The sequence below is a fragment of the Sciurus carolinensis genome, chromosome 2 (genome assembly GCF_902686445.1).
Source record: "Sciurus carolinensis chromosome 2, mSciCar1.2, whole genome shotgun sequence".
NCBI classification, from domain to species: domain Eukaryota; kingdom Metazoa; phylum Chordata; class Mammalia; order Rodentia; family Sciuridae; genus Sciurus; species Sciurus carolinensis.
Window position 1 is genome coordinate 84675565 of NC_062214.1, and position 17847 is coordinate 84693411.

The 17847-nt window shown below is 35.5% G+C and overlaps 1 protein-coding gene across 1 annotated transcript in view; it reads right to left on the reverse strand.

Annotated features, from left to right (window-relative positions):
* Window positions 1–5621: 5621 nt before the first annotated feature.
* Lrrc49 (leucine rich repeat containing 49) overlaps window positions 5622–17847 on the reverse strand; it is a 174688-nt gene continuing 162462 nt past the window's right edge. Inside the window, 2 exon segments of the mRNA XM_047542463.1 lie at window positions 5622–8858; window positions 16732–16885. Of these exon segments, the coding sequence (XP_047398419.1) occupies window positions 8655–8858; window positions 16732–16885 (358 nt within the window). The 3' untranslated portion in view covers window positions 5622–8654.

A 17847-nucleotide genomic window follows, 5' to 3' on the forward strand; every position in this document is an offset into this window, starting at 1 on the left:
CAGAATTTAGAATTTCCTATTCATGGTATCATTTTTACAGAGTCTTGGAGTCACATGATACTTGAGGAAAGTTTCTAAAAAGGGTAAGAAAACTAAAAAATAGTGCAAACCAAATAGCCTGTCTTTTAAAACAGAAAGCTCAGAAAAAATACTGATTCATGACCCAAGTGGAGGATACTATTTAAGACTTACATTCAGAAAAAAAAAAAAAAAACAAAAAACAAAAAACAAAAATAAAAACTTAGCTCTTGGAAATTATGTAATAGCAAAAATTCAAAATTCATTATGGAAACTTTCTGTTTCCAGTAATGGAGAACCATGTTGTTTGACTTAACTATCAACACTGAATAGAAATTTTGAACAGTTAGATAAAATACATCTAGATATTTTTAAAACATCAAAAACAAGATGAGACAATAAGGAATTTCAAGATCAAAAGAAAGGAAAATTCGGAAAGGCAAAGGAGCACAGAGCCACATGGACTGTGAAGATGCTTGCCAATCCTGGAAAATGAGGGCCTTTGTTATGATGAATCACAGAGGGTGGGGATAGAAATGGATTTCAAGCCCTGAACTTGGTTTACGGTAGACCCAGACTAGCAGTGACCCCATTGGTCTACTTTGCTGTATGAATATTATATTTCTAATGAGAAAAATTCCCCCAAATCAATAATATATCGTGGATATAGAATACAAAATCAATATAGTAAATTATCATTGTTTATGGTTATTACCATCTATGAAGTTGCTGAAAAGCTGTATTAGCAAATACTGAATGTTTGCTTGCTCCTATGGAAAAAGCAGAGTTATATTCTCTGAGGCAACACTATTTTCTCCCAATCAATACACTATTCTGTTTTATGGGTACTTCTGTTTGAAAAGGTCTTTTAAAATGTATATTGTTGATTAACATTGAGTCCATTGACAACACCACTAACTCATACCTAAACAAAGCTTACCTAATATATGTACCTCACAACTTTCTTGCACTTAGGAATATTACATTTGAGCACTACTCCTAGGGGAGTTTTTCACAGCAAAGTCACACAAAGAAGAATGAAAATGCTATTAACAAGATAGTACATATAAAATGAAAAGGAAACTTGTTTACATTATGAGAACTGAAATAAGAAGGTAGAGTATGGCTTACTTGATCCCAGCTGGGAACATGCCTATAAAATGTCTGTGTCTTAAACTTTCCATCATTCTGGGCATGTCTACAAATATAAGTGAAAGTTTCATAAGTATTGATTTTGGGGTTATGAAAATGTTAGCTAACAAGCAAGTTCAAATACAGAATGGCAAATCAAAGGGTCAACTGTATAGAAAAAACAATTGTATTACTATATCATTGGAATTGAAATTTTAATATACCTTCAATATATCAAAAATGCTGTTAGTCAGCTTTCTGTCTATGACAAAATACCTGAGAAAGTCAACATAAAAGGAGGAAACACAGATTTTGGTTTCACGGTCCATGGCCATTGGGCCTTGTTGCTTTGAGCCTATGTGACACAGTACTTCATTGCAGGAGAGTGGGCAGGGAACTGTTCACCTCTTGGTATCTGGGAAGCAAAGGGAGACACAAAAGAACCAGGGTCCCAATATTCCCATCAGGGACATGCCCTCAATGACTTACCTTCCTTCCACTTAGGCCCCATCTCCTGAAGATTCTACCACCTCCCAAGAGTGCCACAGGCTGGCAGCCAAGCCTTTAGCATACAGATCTCTGGAGGAAATTTAAGATTTAAACCATAAATAAATGCTAAGGAATACATTTACTTCCAAGTAAAATTGAGATTGAAACCTACAACCCTGAACAATCTATTCTTTGCACAAAAGCTAACAAGTGTTCTTTCTCTATGTCTCTCATCAAATTGCAAAAAAGGAAAACTAGTTATCAGAAAAAATAATTTTGAACAATCTAGAGATATATCATATTTCATGATGATGATAGTTTATTAAAGATCTCCAATTCATCTATAGATTCAATAGAATCCCAATAAAAATTCTAATAGTCATTAAAAAAATGTATTGGCAAGTTAATTTGTTCAGAAATGCAAAGATATAGACTACCTAAAACAACTTTTTAAAAGAACAACAAAGTTGAAGGAATTATATTACTTGATTTCAAGACCTATATTCAGCTACGGTAATCAGGACAGGGCAGTATTTGTGTAAAATAGAAAAAGGAACAGAAAGAAAGTCTAGAGAGACCCACAAGTATGTGACTCAATTGATTTTTTTGAACAAATTGTCAAGGCCATTCAATGGGAGAGAAGAAACTCTTTGAACCAATTTATACTAGAGCAATTGGGTTTCCATAGGGAAAAGAAGGTGAAGTTTGACTTCTACCTCAAGCCAGTCACAAAAATTAATTCAAGAAGAATCATAGTTGTGAGTGTTATAGCTATAACCTAAAGCTTCTAGAAGAAAACAAAGTATCTTTGCAAATTTGGAGCAGAAAAACTATTTTGAGAAGAAGTCATAACGAGAACTTGGTATGAAAAATGGATGAATTGGACTTTCAAATTCAAAATGGAAGTATTGTGTGTAGAAAATAAAATATAAAGAACTCATACAAATCAATAAAAAGACAATTCAAGTAAAAAAAAAAAAAGGGCAACAGACCCGAAAATTTATTTCACCAAAGAAGATAAAAAATGATTACATAAAAATGTGCTCAACATAATTAGACATTAGGGAAAATAAGATTAAAGCAACAATAAGATGGCTGGAAAAGTCATGAGGATAGTTAAACATTTTTTAAAAGCTTAGAACAACTAATGTTGGCAAATAATGTAAAGCTGTTAGAACTCTATACATTGTTGGAGGGAATGTACAATTGTAACCGTCAAAAAGATTGCATGGCCAAGTCTTATAAAGGTAAACTTAACAACTATTCTCTGACCCAGGAGCTCCACTGCACAAAAGAATTTGCACAAAAATGTCTTTATTCATTAGAATCTCAAGTTGGAACAACCCAGTGGAATGGATGAACAAACTGTGATATCTTTAAACCAAGCAAGGAAAAAGAATGAATTATTTATATGTAAGACAATATGGTTGATTCTCAAAAACATTATGTTGTGTAAAAGAAGTGAGGCACAAATGAGTGCATACTGTGTGGTTGCATTTGTAGGAGTTCCAAAACAGACAAAGCAATGGAAAAATTGAAATAATTGTTTATCAGGGAGGGCAGGGGTGGACTAAAAGAACTTTTCTGAAGTGATTAATATGTCTTGTATCTTCACTGGGATGTTGATTATATTTTCAAAATTAATAAAATTGTACACAAGTGCATTTCACTGTCTGTAAAGTTCATCTTAAGGGGGGAAAAAGAAACCCTGAACACAATCTCTTCTTTGCACAAAAGCCACCAAGTTTCCCCCCACCCCCTTTCAGCTAGGAAAACTAGCTGTCAGTGGGTAAGGGAAACAACTCAAACTCTATTCTCTGCTTGTGGGAGAATTTGATACAAATCATTTTGGAGAGCATTTTGACAATACTGAATACAGCTCAATGTGTGCACATGGCCCAGCAATTCCACTGCTAATTGTGTACCCTGCAAACATATGTGAACAGGGACATTCAAAGCAGCAAATCTGTTCTAGTTTTAAACTAGAAAGCTCTTGATGTGATAAATAAATCAAGGACTGGCTGTGCAACTGAATATCAAATAACAAATGAAAGATCTACTTTCATCAATGAGGATAATGCTCAGAAACGTAACACAGAGTGAAAAGAAGAAGGCATGTTGCATTGTGCCATTTATATAAATTTGGAAAATATAAAAACTCAAATAAACTCCCTATGCATTATGCATAACAGGCATAGTATGAAACATGAATGAATGAATAATAAGTGTGAAATTCAGTACAGTGGTTACCTTTAGGGAGGAAAAGAGAGTGCACGGGGGCTCCATCTCTACTTGTAATGTGTTATTTTAAAAATCTGAAGCAAATGTGGAAAATATTAAGATCTGTTATGCTTGGTGGTGGATGCAGGGTATTTTATTTGAGATACTACTCTGCATACATTTCTGCAAGTTGAAATATTTCAAGATAAACAAGAAGTCAACTCTGTGACTACTGAGCTTACATGGACTGGTTTAAGGAATTAATAGTTTTATTGTCTCCTGAAGAGAAATTACAAACTATTTCACACCCCTATAAGTGGATGTCTTCTTTAGGAGTCATCTACTCCTTAGCTATTTGAATATGCTTTCACTCTTTCCATAAAGGATTTGAGGTAGCTTGAAAAAAAAAAGGCACATACAATAAGTAAGGAAAACATTAAGGAGAAAATCAGGATCAAAGATAACAAATATTCCATCAATACTGGTGGACCATAGTTGCTGTGATCAAATTTCAAACTTGGCTCTGAATTTCTTGGCAACAGTAACCACTCCATCTCTAGCTGACCCATAAAAGCAGGTTAGAAAAACTAACATTTTTTCTTCAAGGCTTAAACTTAATGTTTTCCTGAGCAGTCTCTATTCTGTTTTGTATTTTGCCTTACTAACCAGCCAGGTCTCTCCCTCTTCTTTTATCCTTCCCTCCCTTGTTCCCTCCTTTATTTTCTTTCCTTCCTTCTTTCCCTTTTCCCTTTCTTCTTTCTGCCCCACCCCTTCAAGAATTTCTTATTAAACAATCTGGAACCCAAGAGGATCAAACCCAGTTTTTGCAAAAAAAAAAAAAAAAGGTGATCAGGACAAGTTTTGGGTCTGTCCACAAATTATTAATTATAGACAAGCATGGCACCAAAATATGGAAAGACATAGGTGAATTATTATCACTCTATAGATAAGCTTAATCACAATGAAAGAAATCATAAAGAAAAAGAATGAGAGATTTGACCACACGAAAAAGCTAAGATAAATTAAAAATCAAAAATAAAAGGCACATAAACTATGATTATCATTTAACCAGTGACCATTTTGTTCTCTTAAAGATAATATAAACAAGTACTCCAATAATAATAAACACTATTATTATTATAATCATTATTTGTGATACTGGGGAAGAAATCCAGAGCCTCACACATGCTAGGCAAGTGCTTTACCACTGAGCTACATCCTCAGTCTGATGACTCCAAATTTTATAATCTGGTCCAGCTCACACTGCTTAACTCTCAACTCCTATATCTACACCTACTAAACACCTGTGCTTGGATATTTAACAACCATTTCAAACTCTATATGTACAAGATGGACTCCCTGATCTTACTCCTCAAAGATGCTCCATTCATGCTCCCGTTTCACTTGATGGGAACTGGATCTTTTCAGTCGTCTAAGCTCAAAACCAAGGCACCATCATTCCCTCCTGCCTCCTACACCCCCCATCCAATCTATCAGGAAATCTTGTTGGCTCTGCCTCTAAAGTATAAGTCAGACCCCATCACTTCCTGACACCTTGATCTAAGTACCATACCTTTGCCTTCTAACTGGCCTCCCTAATTTGGTTCTTGCCCTAACCCCTTCTTCAAGTTGATTATCTAACAGTAGTGGTATGAATTCAGTCAACATTTTTTATAATATATATGTATATAAATATTTAAAATATATATAGTATAAATATATATAGTATAAAAATGTTGGCTGAATTCATCATACCACTACTGTTAGAAAATACATATATATCCAAATATGTAGTACTGTCCATGTGCTCATATACATTTCACACTAATATCTATACTGTACTTAATGTTCTTCAATGTGCTGTACATGTAGGATTGTTTGAGAAGTTCTCATATAATCCATTTGCTATTCTACAGCATAATAACAAAACATAAAAGCAAATTGGGAAAGACAATGGGTATCATAATTTTTCCTAAATGCAGATCCTTAAGGCTAACAGTGAATGCAGGTCCTGTCTACTATTTATTGACTGAAATATCCTTGGATGAGTTATTTAATACTCTATGCCTCAGTTTTCAAATGCTCAAATAGGGGTAACTAGCATTCATATATTATAGTGTTAGGTGATAAATGTGATGATGCATATGAGGAGTTTATAATAGTGTAAGACACTGCTCAGTGAATCTTCCTTGTTACGGTTATTGCTATTCATCATGGAGAATATAAATCGCAGGGTATTCCCTGCTCTGAACAGAAATAGATAAGGAGAATGGCACGGCTGTACTGGCTCACATGCCAGGATTTCAGTGGAGTGAAGTGGGGAGCTGATACCATCCTCAGACTCAGTAGCACAGTTAACTAGCCAAAGATCTGACAGCATTCTTGGTAACCAGTCCCAGATCTGGCACTTAAACATCCAGTTGCTAAACCAGATTGTGGGAATAGTATATCCCTGGTTGGGGGGTCCTGGATGCTTCTACTTTTGAGAAAGCCACAATATTCTATTTCTGCTTGAGTTCCCTTTTGCAAACAAAGCAGTCCTCCAGCATACCCTAGAACCTTTTCCCCTTCCCTGGAAATCCCAAGTAGAAAGGGCATGTTCCATGAATCATCACTTACTCGTAATATAGGATGGTCCCTTAATCCCAGACACAATAGACCCAGGTCCTCCTGGTCCTTTCATTTGGGGTCATCCTCTCTTAGGAACTCAAATAAGCAAAACAAGTTTGGAGGATAGAACTAGATGGAAGGACACAGTCACTGGGAGTTTAGGACCAGATAAAGTAAGGATTCATGAGCAGAAATCAGTATGGGGTAGGGGGAGCAAACAGGAAGAAATTTAGGTACAAACAAAGGAGAGACCAAAGCTGAGGAATGGGTGGCTTGTTTTCCAGAACAAGACAGAAACCTATTTCTAGGCCTGAAGCAGAAGGTGTGGGTAGAGCCAGCAGTGGTTGGGCAGGCTTCCTGCCAAATCAGCCAGTGCTGTGACCTTGGGTCCCTCAAGTTCTCAGAAGAACTGGGGAGGGCTAAAGAACAAGTCAGGGATGGGAGGATTCGGCAAGGAGAGAAAAGAAGCTGGTTAGTTTGTTTATTAAACAGCTAGGCTATTTACCTGCAAATCCCACAGCCAGCAATAGTTCCCCACATTCCTGAAGAGGTACAGGTTCTTTTATCTTTCCTATTTAGTGTAAGTCCACCAACAGGATATTCTTAATTTTCCTTTTAACATCACCCTCAAGGTAGGATCTCATTTCTACACCAAGACAAAAACCCTAGGAGAGATCACCAGTCACCAGCCAGATGAGAAATGGCCCTTGTTCCAATTTGGAGAGGCTGAAGGATCACCAAGAAATGCTAACAGCTCTTCCTGTTCTAGGGCACCAAATTTATGGTTCAACTGGTGTCCAAAACAGTTAAGAATAGCTCTGTTTATTGGTTGTTTGCTGTGTGCCGGCATTGTGAGAAATGCTTTGCATGCACTATCTCCTTTGGTTCTCACAACAATCTTAAGAAGTAAGTACTATTATGAGGAAACTGAGGATCAGATGGGTCTTAAGTTAGTACGCTGGTAGCTTAGTGCCAAAATGTTAACCCACAACAATGTGACTTAAAGGTTATGTTCAGAAAAATTATGTTTGACCTACTAAACCTGAGCACTCCTTCTCAGGGAGAGTGACCTAGATATCTTAAGGATGTGGTTCCTTCTTGGGACTACAACAGCCACACACCCAGTGTTCTTCCAAGCATCACTGTCTGTATGATTTTGCTGTTTTGCAACTTTTAGTTTTCCCACATCCTGGTGGTCCTGTTGACATGATGGCAGCTAGGTGAAAGCTGAGCAAAGTGGAGAATTCCTATTTACTGATCTGTAAGATTTTTTTCCTGAAATTGTATGTACCATCTCTAGTCATGGTAAAAGGCTGCAACCCCCTGCTCACTAGCATGAATGAGGCCCAAGCATTGCTCACATCTTGTTTATCTGTTTGATCTTCCAATGGAATTTTAAAAATTAGAAACTTTCATCCATGTATCCTTAATACCTCTAAGGTACAGGTAGACATACACACCTATAAAAAGAGCCCATGGTGGTCAATAAGGAGGAAACGACTTTCAGTGAAGCAGACTTACTGATCTGTGACTCAGGATCCTTTAATATCAAGCATTTTCTTCCTATCCCAGTATTGACTCCTCATTGTAATATTCTCTGCCCACAGTGACTCCTGGGCCTCCCTGTGGTTCCTTGAGGATGCATCCCTTGAGGAATGGGGCCTCTTCCTATGTAGGTGAACAGCAGGGATCCTACTGTTCATAGCAGAACATAAAGATACATCAAATATGACAATACTGACTGAACTAAGGAGGCAAAAAATTTTTTTAACTAATGTATGTGTTATTCTTTCCCTCATAAAAAAGAACATATTTTGGCTTTGAAATCATGACATAAAATAAAAAGGCAAACAAATGAAAACCATCAGCTGAAAGTAGGTAGAAGCAACTCATGCTGACCCATCAGCAAGTGCCATGTGCTTTGGGCTATAGCGGAGGCTCTGATCAGAGTAAGAACGGAAGGTGCATTGCCAGCCTAACACCCAAGCCATCTGGTAAACACATATATGAAATGAATCCTCCCTTTTTCCTGCTTTCCTTCTTAACCTTTAATTATGAGAACATAGGCAATATGTTTTGATGCTACTCTTCCTATTTTGTAGGATAATGTTTTAACATATTAATCTGCATATTTTCAACCTTTTAAAAAAAAGTAAAACTGCCAAAATCAACTGTAAAAGCCATCTCTATTTTTGGTCAGTTATTTGCTGTAGGCAGAGCTTCATATAGGAATTTTTATTGCGGATTTCTATAACTGCATCCCTAACAAGCTCAATGAACATCTGTGGCCAAAGCTTCTGCAAAGCTTCATTTTTCATATTGATTTCTGTGGCTTCCTTCACAAGATCTTCTATATACATCTTGCAGAATTTCTTTTTCTCCTTTATTTCCTGTTAAAAAAAAAAACTGTTTAAAATCATAACCAACCCAAAGTCAAAGCAGTGATTAGCTGATCTAGAGAAACTTGAAATAATCTATTCCGAACTGCATTCACTAGATCATTACCACTATTTCTCCTATCTCAGTTTGGTGGCTTAGCTCACACAAGTCAGCTGAATGCACAGTCTCATGGCTTCAGTGGCTAAGGTGGCAGTGTAGAGACACTCACAATTAGTATTAGTTTAGTTAATATCCACATACTTTAAATAATCATACTCTGAATTTACTCTCTAGGTTGGGAAAGCATACAGCAGAATATTACACTGACATGTGGTCTTGACCTCTGGATAAAGTTGGAGAAAAGTGTACAGGAGGAAAAGAAAATATATAAGCCTGAATGTGGACCTCTAAATAATGTTCCCTCTCAAGTTCTAGGTTTAGTTGTCTATAAATGAAAAACCTAGTTCTAAACATGACAGAGAATTTTGGGACAAGAAGATATTTGGGATTTAGGCCCCAATTTCATCACAGAATCTCAAAAAAAAGCTATTTTATCAGGGCTGAAAGTATAACTCAGTGGTAGAGGGCTTGTCTAGCATGCATGAGACCCTGGGATCCAACCCCAGCAAAAGCAAACAAATAAACACACATGCACACACACTCAGAGTTGAATTTAAGAATGCAACATTTATTTTGGCTAGTGATACTGCTGGAGAGTGTCAAGGTTTGATCATGAAAGGTGTCATGTGTCATATCTGGAAAAATCAATGCAATACATCATGTGATCAGAATTAGAGGGAAGTAATTCATGTCAATGAAGAAGGATGGAAATAATAAATGTTGACCATAGATTTAGGAAAAAGATCCACTTAAAAAAACTCAAAATCAAAATGACAAAATAATATCAAGATTAATTAAAAAGCTAAATTTAGACTATTATAAATATTGTCATTAAAATTACACTTAGGGCTGGGGAGATAGCTCAGTTGGTAGAGTGCTTGCGTTGTAAGCACAAGGCCCTGGGTTTGATCCCCAGCACCGCAAAAAAAAAAAAAAAATTATACTTATGAAGATTTTTAATTTAAAAAATGCTTATATTACAATGTTAAGTGAAAAAAGAAAACTTAAAATTTGATAGGGATTGGGTAACATGAGTACATGCATTTCAAAACTCAGCAATAGTACACCTAAGGTTTACATTTCAGTATGTAAATTTTACTTCAAATTAAAAAATTATATCAAATATTGAACTCTATTCAATGATATGCATGCTGAATTATTTAGGAAGAAGCATATCAATGTCTATAATTATTATGAAAAGATTTTAAAAAACATGAATAGATATGGGTAGAGGGATGGGAGATTTGTCAATGAAACAACTATAACTATATAGTACAATATTAATGGTAGAACATGGGTTTTGGCTGTATAAGTGTTTACCATTAAATTCAACGTGGCTGTATGTTTGAAATTTTTAGTAAAAGCTGGGAAAGAATACATAGAAAACTATTGAAAAAAATAAACTGAAGTAACAGTAAGAGTGTCTGAGTATTTTTCCCTCTTTTTTCAATTTTCCTTATTTTTTCAAATGTTTACTATTTTTACAATGAAATATATTTTTAAATTCTTCATTAATTAATATAAACTAGAAGATACAAATTGCACTTTGTCTAGCAGAGGCAAATTCTGGAAATTTTCTTATGACATGTAAGACATCTTAAAATAATCACCCAGCATTCAGGGGTCAACACGCTGATGTGATACTGTTCATGGGCTGAAGCAACAGATTATGGGCTATCCTATCATAAAAAACATGTGCAGATTTTGATAGGTTATAAACAATAATGGTTCCAGCTGGCTGCTTCTTTGATGAGTCTAACTTCTCTGACTCTGAAACACAGTCTGGAACTCAGTCACCTGCACTAAGTTAGCTTGATGAAAACAGCATGAGCTGCTCCTTTTTAACACTCAGTAAACTAGAGCTACACAGAAACTAGCAGCATGAAGGACAAGTGTGATTCACTAGAGATCAGTAACTAAAAGGGCAATCTTTTACAACAAGCAATGCTCTTTTACAGGTAGAAGGCATAGAGCATATTTAGTAAGCGCTCTATTACACATTTCTGAATTTCTTATAATAGATTTTAAATTAAAAAAAGACAAAGTTTCATCATTAAGACTAGACAAAATTTTATAACAGCTTAGGGATAACAAAAATAAAACTTTTAAATGTTGTATTTTGTTACATCATTTATACATAATACAAATTAAAATTAACTTTTGATAATGGACATACGTATAATTTTTGGTGCTTTAAAATTTCTTGCTACAGTTGCTTCTATTGTTCCCCAATGAACATGTTGATACAGAATTATATTTGCCATAATAGCCCTTAATTTAGTAATTGTGTTTGAAAACATTTTTATCTCTTCTCTCCTCCAGCCAATTGCTCTGTATGCCTGTGCATCATACCCTATAAAAACTCATCAGGTGTCTGCCAGGACTACACACTCTGCCTGTCCAAAACAATCCCATGAAGAGCACTTATGACATAGCTCTCTCTCCCTGATCCATCAAAGAGCTGTTATTCTTTGAATGTCTTTTTCCTTCTCAAATGCTTTGATATACCTATTTCTTTTAATCCTATAATATTACTAGGGGTTCAGAAAGCAAACAGTTTGCAAGTTCAATCCTGATGAGATGAAATCTATATAATATTGTTTATATTATTTCATTGAACTAGAAATGTGTTGTTGCAAAGATGGTTTGGAAAAAATATAAGTAAATGGTGGAATTGTTTTAGAGAAATTTTAACTATAATGGTATTTGTATTAGTATTTAATCTGTATCTCCATTTTACAAATAGGAAACAAGGTCAATAAAGGTTGACAGAATTTATCAGGATCAGACATCATCTATTAAAACTTCCTTAGAGAAGATTTTAATCTAGACCTTGAAGAACTGGCAGTCTAGTTGGGAGATGGCCTACATAAATAAATGGAAAACTAAAAAATAAAATAGTAATTTAAGTGCTGAATAAAATTGTCATCCAGTAAATATAATCAGTGCTCAGAAAAAGAAAGCACTCTTTTCACTGGGTAGTCAAGTCACCAGAATATAATGTAAAATTATCCATGATAAGAAATCAGAAGGTCTCAGTTCTAGAGGCAGCTCAGTCAAAAATTCACCATGTGATGCTGAAAAATTCACTTGAGTTTCCAGTTTTCCTTATCCAAGAACAGAACCAGATTCTTTAAAGTCTCTTTCAGTATTCTGCATCCATCTTGAATCTTTTTTGTTGAGTTAAGAGAATGGATGGACAACTACCAAGTGACAGAGCTTTGCCATGTATAATGAAAGGGTCTATTTAACTTGATTTGTGAGGAACACACCTCAACTGATTCTCTCAACAACTCAGTATGTACAAAGAGAGTCTGAGGACTTTGTGCTCAGTGAGTTAAGTATTTTTCAAGACGTGGGGAGTATAGTGTAAGTGAAGGAATGCTGGCCTGTGAGTTCAGAGAGTGATTAAGCGACTTGGGCAAGGTCTCTCAGGTAATAAGTGGTAATCAGGGGCTCAAGTCCAAGTCTCCTGACAGCCTAGTGTTCTTTCCAAAATATTATGTGGCTTCGGATTTCTTCTTTTCCCTTTAAATTTCCTCAAAACAGGAGTCAACATTCCCTGTTTTTCCTTCTTCATTGCTTATTTATTGATCAAACCACTTTAATTAAGATTTTGCTCATATGACTCCACTGCAGTTATTTCTATTAAAAAAACATCCCAATGACCTTGTCTGCTAAATTTATCAAATTTTTCCTTTACATTTTGTGCACATGGAGTATTATAAAATCATAACCCACCCAACCAAGGTCATAAAGATTGTCTCCTATTTTTAAAATAAGAACTTTAAAGTTTTGCTTTTGATCTGGAGTTAATTTCTTAGAGTACATGTGAATGCGTTCAATATGTTTTTTCTGATTGGAGATCCCCTTTCTTCAGGATCACTTGTTAAACAGACTGTCCTCACTAATTTGCAATGCTTACTATCTGCATCCGTTCCCCCATCAGCATGGCATAGTTTTGGCCCTCTGCTTTGTTCATAAGTCTAGTTGTTTCTCCCTGTGTTGCTTTAGTAACTATCACTTTATAATAATGCTTGATATCTGCTAAGGTAAGTTCTCCCTGCCTTTCCTCTCGAGTATTTTAGTTCCTTTGCTCTATCAGACAACTTTTAGGATATGCTCGTGAAGTTCCACAATAACCCCATCCACACTTGAATTAGAACTGATATATACTTATGAATAAATTTAGGAAGAAATAACATCTTTTAAACATAGAACATTTCTGTACATTATTTAGTTTTTCTCTAGTGACTTTCAACAAAATATCATAATTTCCCCAATAAAGGGCTTATACATATTTTATTACCTACTTCTCAGGATTTGTTGTTATGGTAAATGGTATGTTATTTTAAATATATTTTTGAATAGACAAAAAAATGCATATTGGGTTGTTGGACCTTTATCTTACTGATTTCTAAAAGCTCTTTATAATTTAGGGATATGAGTTGCAAACTACTTTTTCCAGTTGGTCATTTGTCTTTACTTATTTGATCCCCCTGAAGACCTTTCTCATTCCAAGGATATGCATTGATTTTCCATGGATTTTTCTAGAAGTTTCATGCTTTCATTTTAAACTTTGGAATTTCTGACCCATTTGGAATTTAAACTGGTATAAGATAGTATGTCTGAATCCAGCTTTTCTTTTTCTCAAGATAGTTCCTCAGTTATCCCCAAATCATTAGTGGATAGTCTCCTTGACTTATTTGAGATTACTCTGTAATCACATGATGTCATCTTTTGTAATTGGAAGTGAACCTGAATTTTTCATTCTATTCCATTAGTCCTTTTCTTCACAACCACCCTATTTAAGTTGATAAGCCTTTAAAATATGCTTTAATATCTAATAGTGCTAGCTGCCTTCTCATTGTTCTTCTTTTTCAGCATATTGGCTATTATTATTTTTCCACATGTACCTTAGGATCAACTTGTTTAAAAAAAGCCTCAACAAAACATTTTTTATATTCTTATTTGGTTCATATTAAACTTTTAAGTTAACTTAAGGAAAACTGACATATTTTGCTTGAGAGCCTTCTTTCTTATTTAAAACATAGTAGGCTTTTCTATTGTATAAATATTCTGTGTACTTAATTTTAAGGTTTTCCTTATATACATCTTGCATATTTATCTTTAGTTTATTTTTCCATTTTACATTACTATAATGAACTGAGGCAGGCTAGTTTATAAAGCAAAGAGCTTTATCTTTGCTCACAGTTCAGCAAGTTTAACATTGAGGGGTAATCTGGTGATGGCATTCCTGGTGGCTTTGTCCTGAGGTAGTACATACAGGGCATTATAAAGCAAGAGACATGGAGCACATGTGTCCATCTTTTGGTTTTTCTTATCCTATAATGCCACCAGTCAGTCAGTCATAGGGGCTCCACATGATGACTTCATCTAAACATTTCTCAAAGGCACCCCCTCTAAATACCATGGTTGAATTAAGTTTTTACCTCTTAATATCTCACAATAGAGATAAAATTTCAACACATGAACCCTTGGGTGACAATTCCATCATATCCAAACCAGAGCAATTTAGTATTTTATCTTTTTATGTTGCTACTTTAAGGACTTTTCTTCTACAATATCTTCTTTCTGCTTATTATTTGTAATACGGAAGGTATTCATTTAAACTCTGTTACTGAATTTTAATACTTTTTATAGTTTCTCAATTAATTCTCTTGAAATTTCCAAGTATTCAGTAATACCGTCCACTAAGTTCCTGCCTTTTGAAGTTACTGCTGATTTCTTTCTTTTACCTAAATGTATTGTGTCAATAAATAATGATGATGTTAGGTGTTCTTGTCTTGATATTGACTTCAGGGATGTATTAGTGTTCTATTTCTGTGTGACAAGTTAACTTACACTTTGCAATGTAAAACAACATACATCTATCAGCTCAGTTTCCAAGCATCAGTAGTACGGGAATGACTTTGCTGGGTGGTCTGCTCAGGCATTCATAAGGCTATAGTGAACGTGTGGAACCTTCAGGAGGTGGGGCCTAGTTGAAAAAAGTTAAGTCACTGGGTGGTGCCCTTGAAGGGTAGACTGGGACCCCAACCCTTCCCCCTCTCTCTCTTTCATGGCAGCCATGAGGTGAGCAGCTTTGTTCTACCACATACTCTTTGCCAAGATGTTCTGTCTTACCACAAGCCTTAAACAACAGAGCCAAGACACCATGGACTGACACCAAGCCGAAACAAATCTTTTCTCCTTTCTTAGAAAATCTGACTAACACAGATTCCAAAGAGACATTTCAGAACTAGGAGAGAAGTGAAGGGAAAGGAATATAAAATCTAATCAAATGAAGTTCTGAATCTTCCTCTGTAACAACAGTTTTGACATACTGGGTTTTCAGCTACAATATGGCATCAATAAAGAGTTCATAATTGTTTTAAAAACATTTGAAAACCACTTATCTGGTTGTTTCACTTCAAATTTGATCAGGAGATACATAGCATGTGTGCTCACTTGCTCTCACTCTCTCCTCTCCCTCTTTTCTTTCCCTATGTGCACACGCATGCACACACACAAACACACACACACACACACACACACACTCACTCACACAAACCCCTGTGGTAAGGAGATATATAAATACATCTTTTTTTTTTTGGGGGGGGGGGTACTGGGGATTGAACCCAAGGGGCATAACCACTGAGCCACATCCCTAGTCTTGTATTTTTTATTTTGAGACAGGGTCTTTTATTTTTGAGATAGTTGCTTAGGGCCTTGCTAAGTTGTGGAGGTTGGCTTTGAACTTGTGATCCTCCTGCCTCAGCCTTCCAAGCTGCTGGGATTACAGGCATGCTCTACTTTGTTCAGTGATACATCTATATCTTTATTTTATTTTTTTTGTGTGGTACTGGGGATTAAGCTCAAGGACACTCTACCACTGAGCTGTTTTGAGACAGAATCTTAGTAAGTTTTCCTGGTTGGCCTTGAACTTGCAATCCTTTGGTCTCAGTCTCCCAAGTCTTGGTATTATAGGCCTGCACCACAGCAACTTAGTGAGATCCCAATCTCAATTAAAACAAAATAAAAAGGGCAGAGTATGTAGCTCAGCAGCAGAGCAGCTGTTTAGCATATGCAAGGCCCTGAGTTCAAACTCCAGTACCACAAAAACAAACAAAAATTCTGTTGAAGAATCTTAAAACTCTACTATGACTTAGATGTCCTGTTTCTTCAACTTTCCTGTAAGCTTCATCCAGGCAGGAACTGCAGGTTTTTCTTCTTTGTAGCTCCTGCAGTGCCATAATATTGTATTACCCCAATAAACCTTGAACACATAAAGAAATAAAAGACTGGTTCCAGTTTCCCTGGCTAAGTATCTCTACTGGGAACACAACAGGTTATATTACATTATTAAGAACACAGAAGTTCAAGGTGTAGAATAAAATATATGAATTAAAACATTAAGAGCCCAAGACAAGAGAATAGAGATGGAGATTCTGTGGTGTCCTCTGCTGGTCTGGCACAGGCTGGTTAGCTACCCACACAAGCCTGTGTTTCTTTTCTTAATTCACATAGATGAGGATCCTTGGTCCAATTTTTGGTATAGATTTCTTTTGAACATTCTTTTCTACTGAAAAAAAGATATTGGAACCATATGCTCTTCTTCATCTCAGGGCTCTACTTCTTCCTATTTTCTTGGTGCCTACTGTCCTCAGCTTTGTATGTAAAGGGAGGTGAGACACACAACACCCAAGCCTCCAGTTACATGGAAAACCAGGGACTAGATTTCAAAGATTAATGGTATTTTACCTCTAGCTTTTCATGATAAAATTCTCTTGTGGTATAATTGAGTGTAGCACGATTTGTGTTTTCTCCCACAAGTCTTTTGCTGTCGTTATTTTCTTCAATGACAATACCAGGTTTTTTTCCTTTGGTTTCTAGTAGATACCGAAATTGCTTTTTCCTGTAGAAAAATAGTAAAGAGATTTTGAGGGTTGTTTATCAGACTTAATAAAATGTCTATTTTTTGTTGACTTTAGAGGGGAGCCTATGTTTTCTGAACATCTACTTTATGAATCTGATTTTATTATTTATTTGCACTCAGTTTGGTATCCCATTCTACAAATTAAGGTATTCAACACAATTTTTTTTTATTTTGTTCTATAACTACCAATCATTAAAAAAAAAGGTCTCAAGTATTTCTAAAATGGAAAAAAATCTTTACCTTAAAACACACACACACACGCACACGCACACACACACAAAATAATCAGAGCCCAAAACAATTCAGTTAAGGGGGGTAGTAAACCAAATTTTTAGTGTTTATATTCTATAAAACATGTGTTAGTTATCTCTTACAAATCACACAAATAGTGATTTCATTATGCAGTTCAGTAGTTTTACTCATAGCTAGAAAATGAAATAGGATACTGATTAAACTTTTGTTTTGAAAAACAAAAACAAAAAACTGAAAATCTCCAACCATGGGCATATCAGGCAAGATCCTAGTAAGTGGTAAAGTAATGAGATAGGAAGCCTCATTTGATCATGAAGAGGGACATAAGTAGTGCTCACAGAATTACTTATAGAGCAATCAGCACTGAATTCCAGAGGACTGCCACTCACATCCAGGAAGGCTGATTTCTGGGTTCCATCATTGAGGGTATCTCTGAATAAAGTGATACTACCACTTTACCGTGAACTGAAGATTGGGAGCAGAAGAGGGATATATCTTTAAAAAATCCCTTCCTTTTTTATTTAAAAGTATAACAATTATTTTAGAAATTCTTGTGAAGTATAAATTTTGAAAGGCATAGAGAAACAGATAAATATCATCCATTAGTCTATACCTCATAAGTTTATATAAATTCATAACATTATTCACACTGGACACATTTCTGAGAAGCTTTTCCCATAAATTTTAGA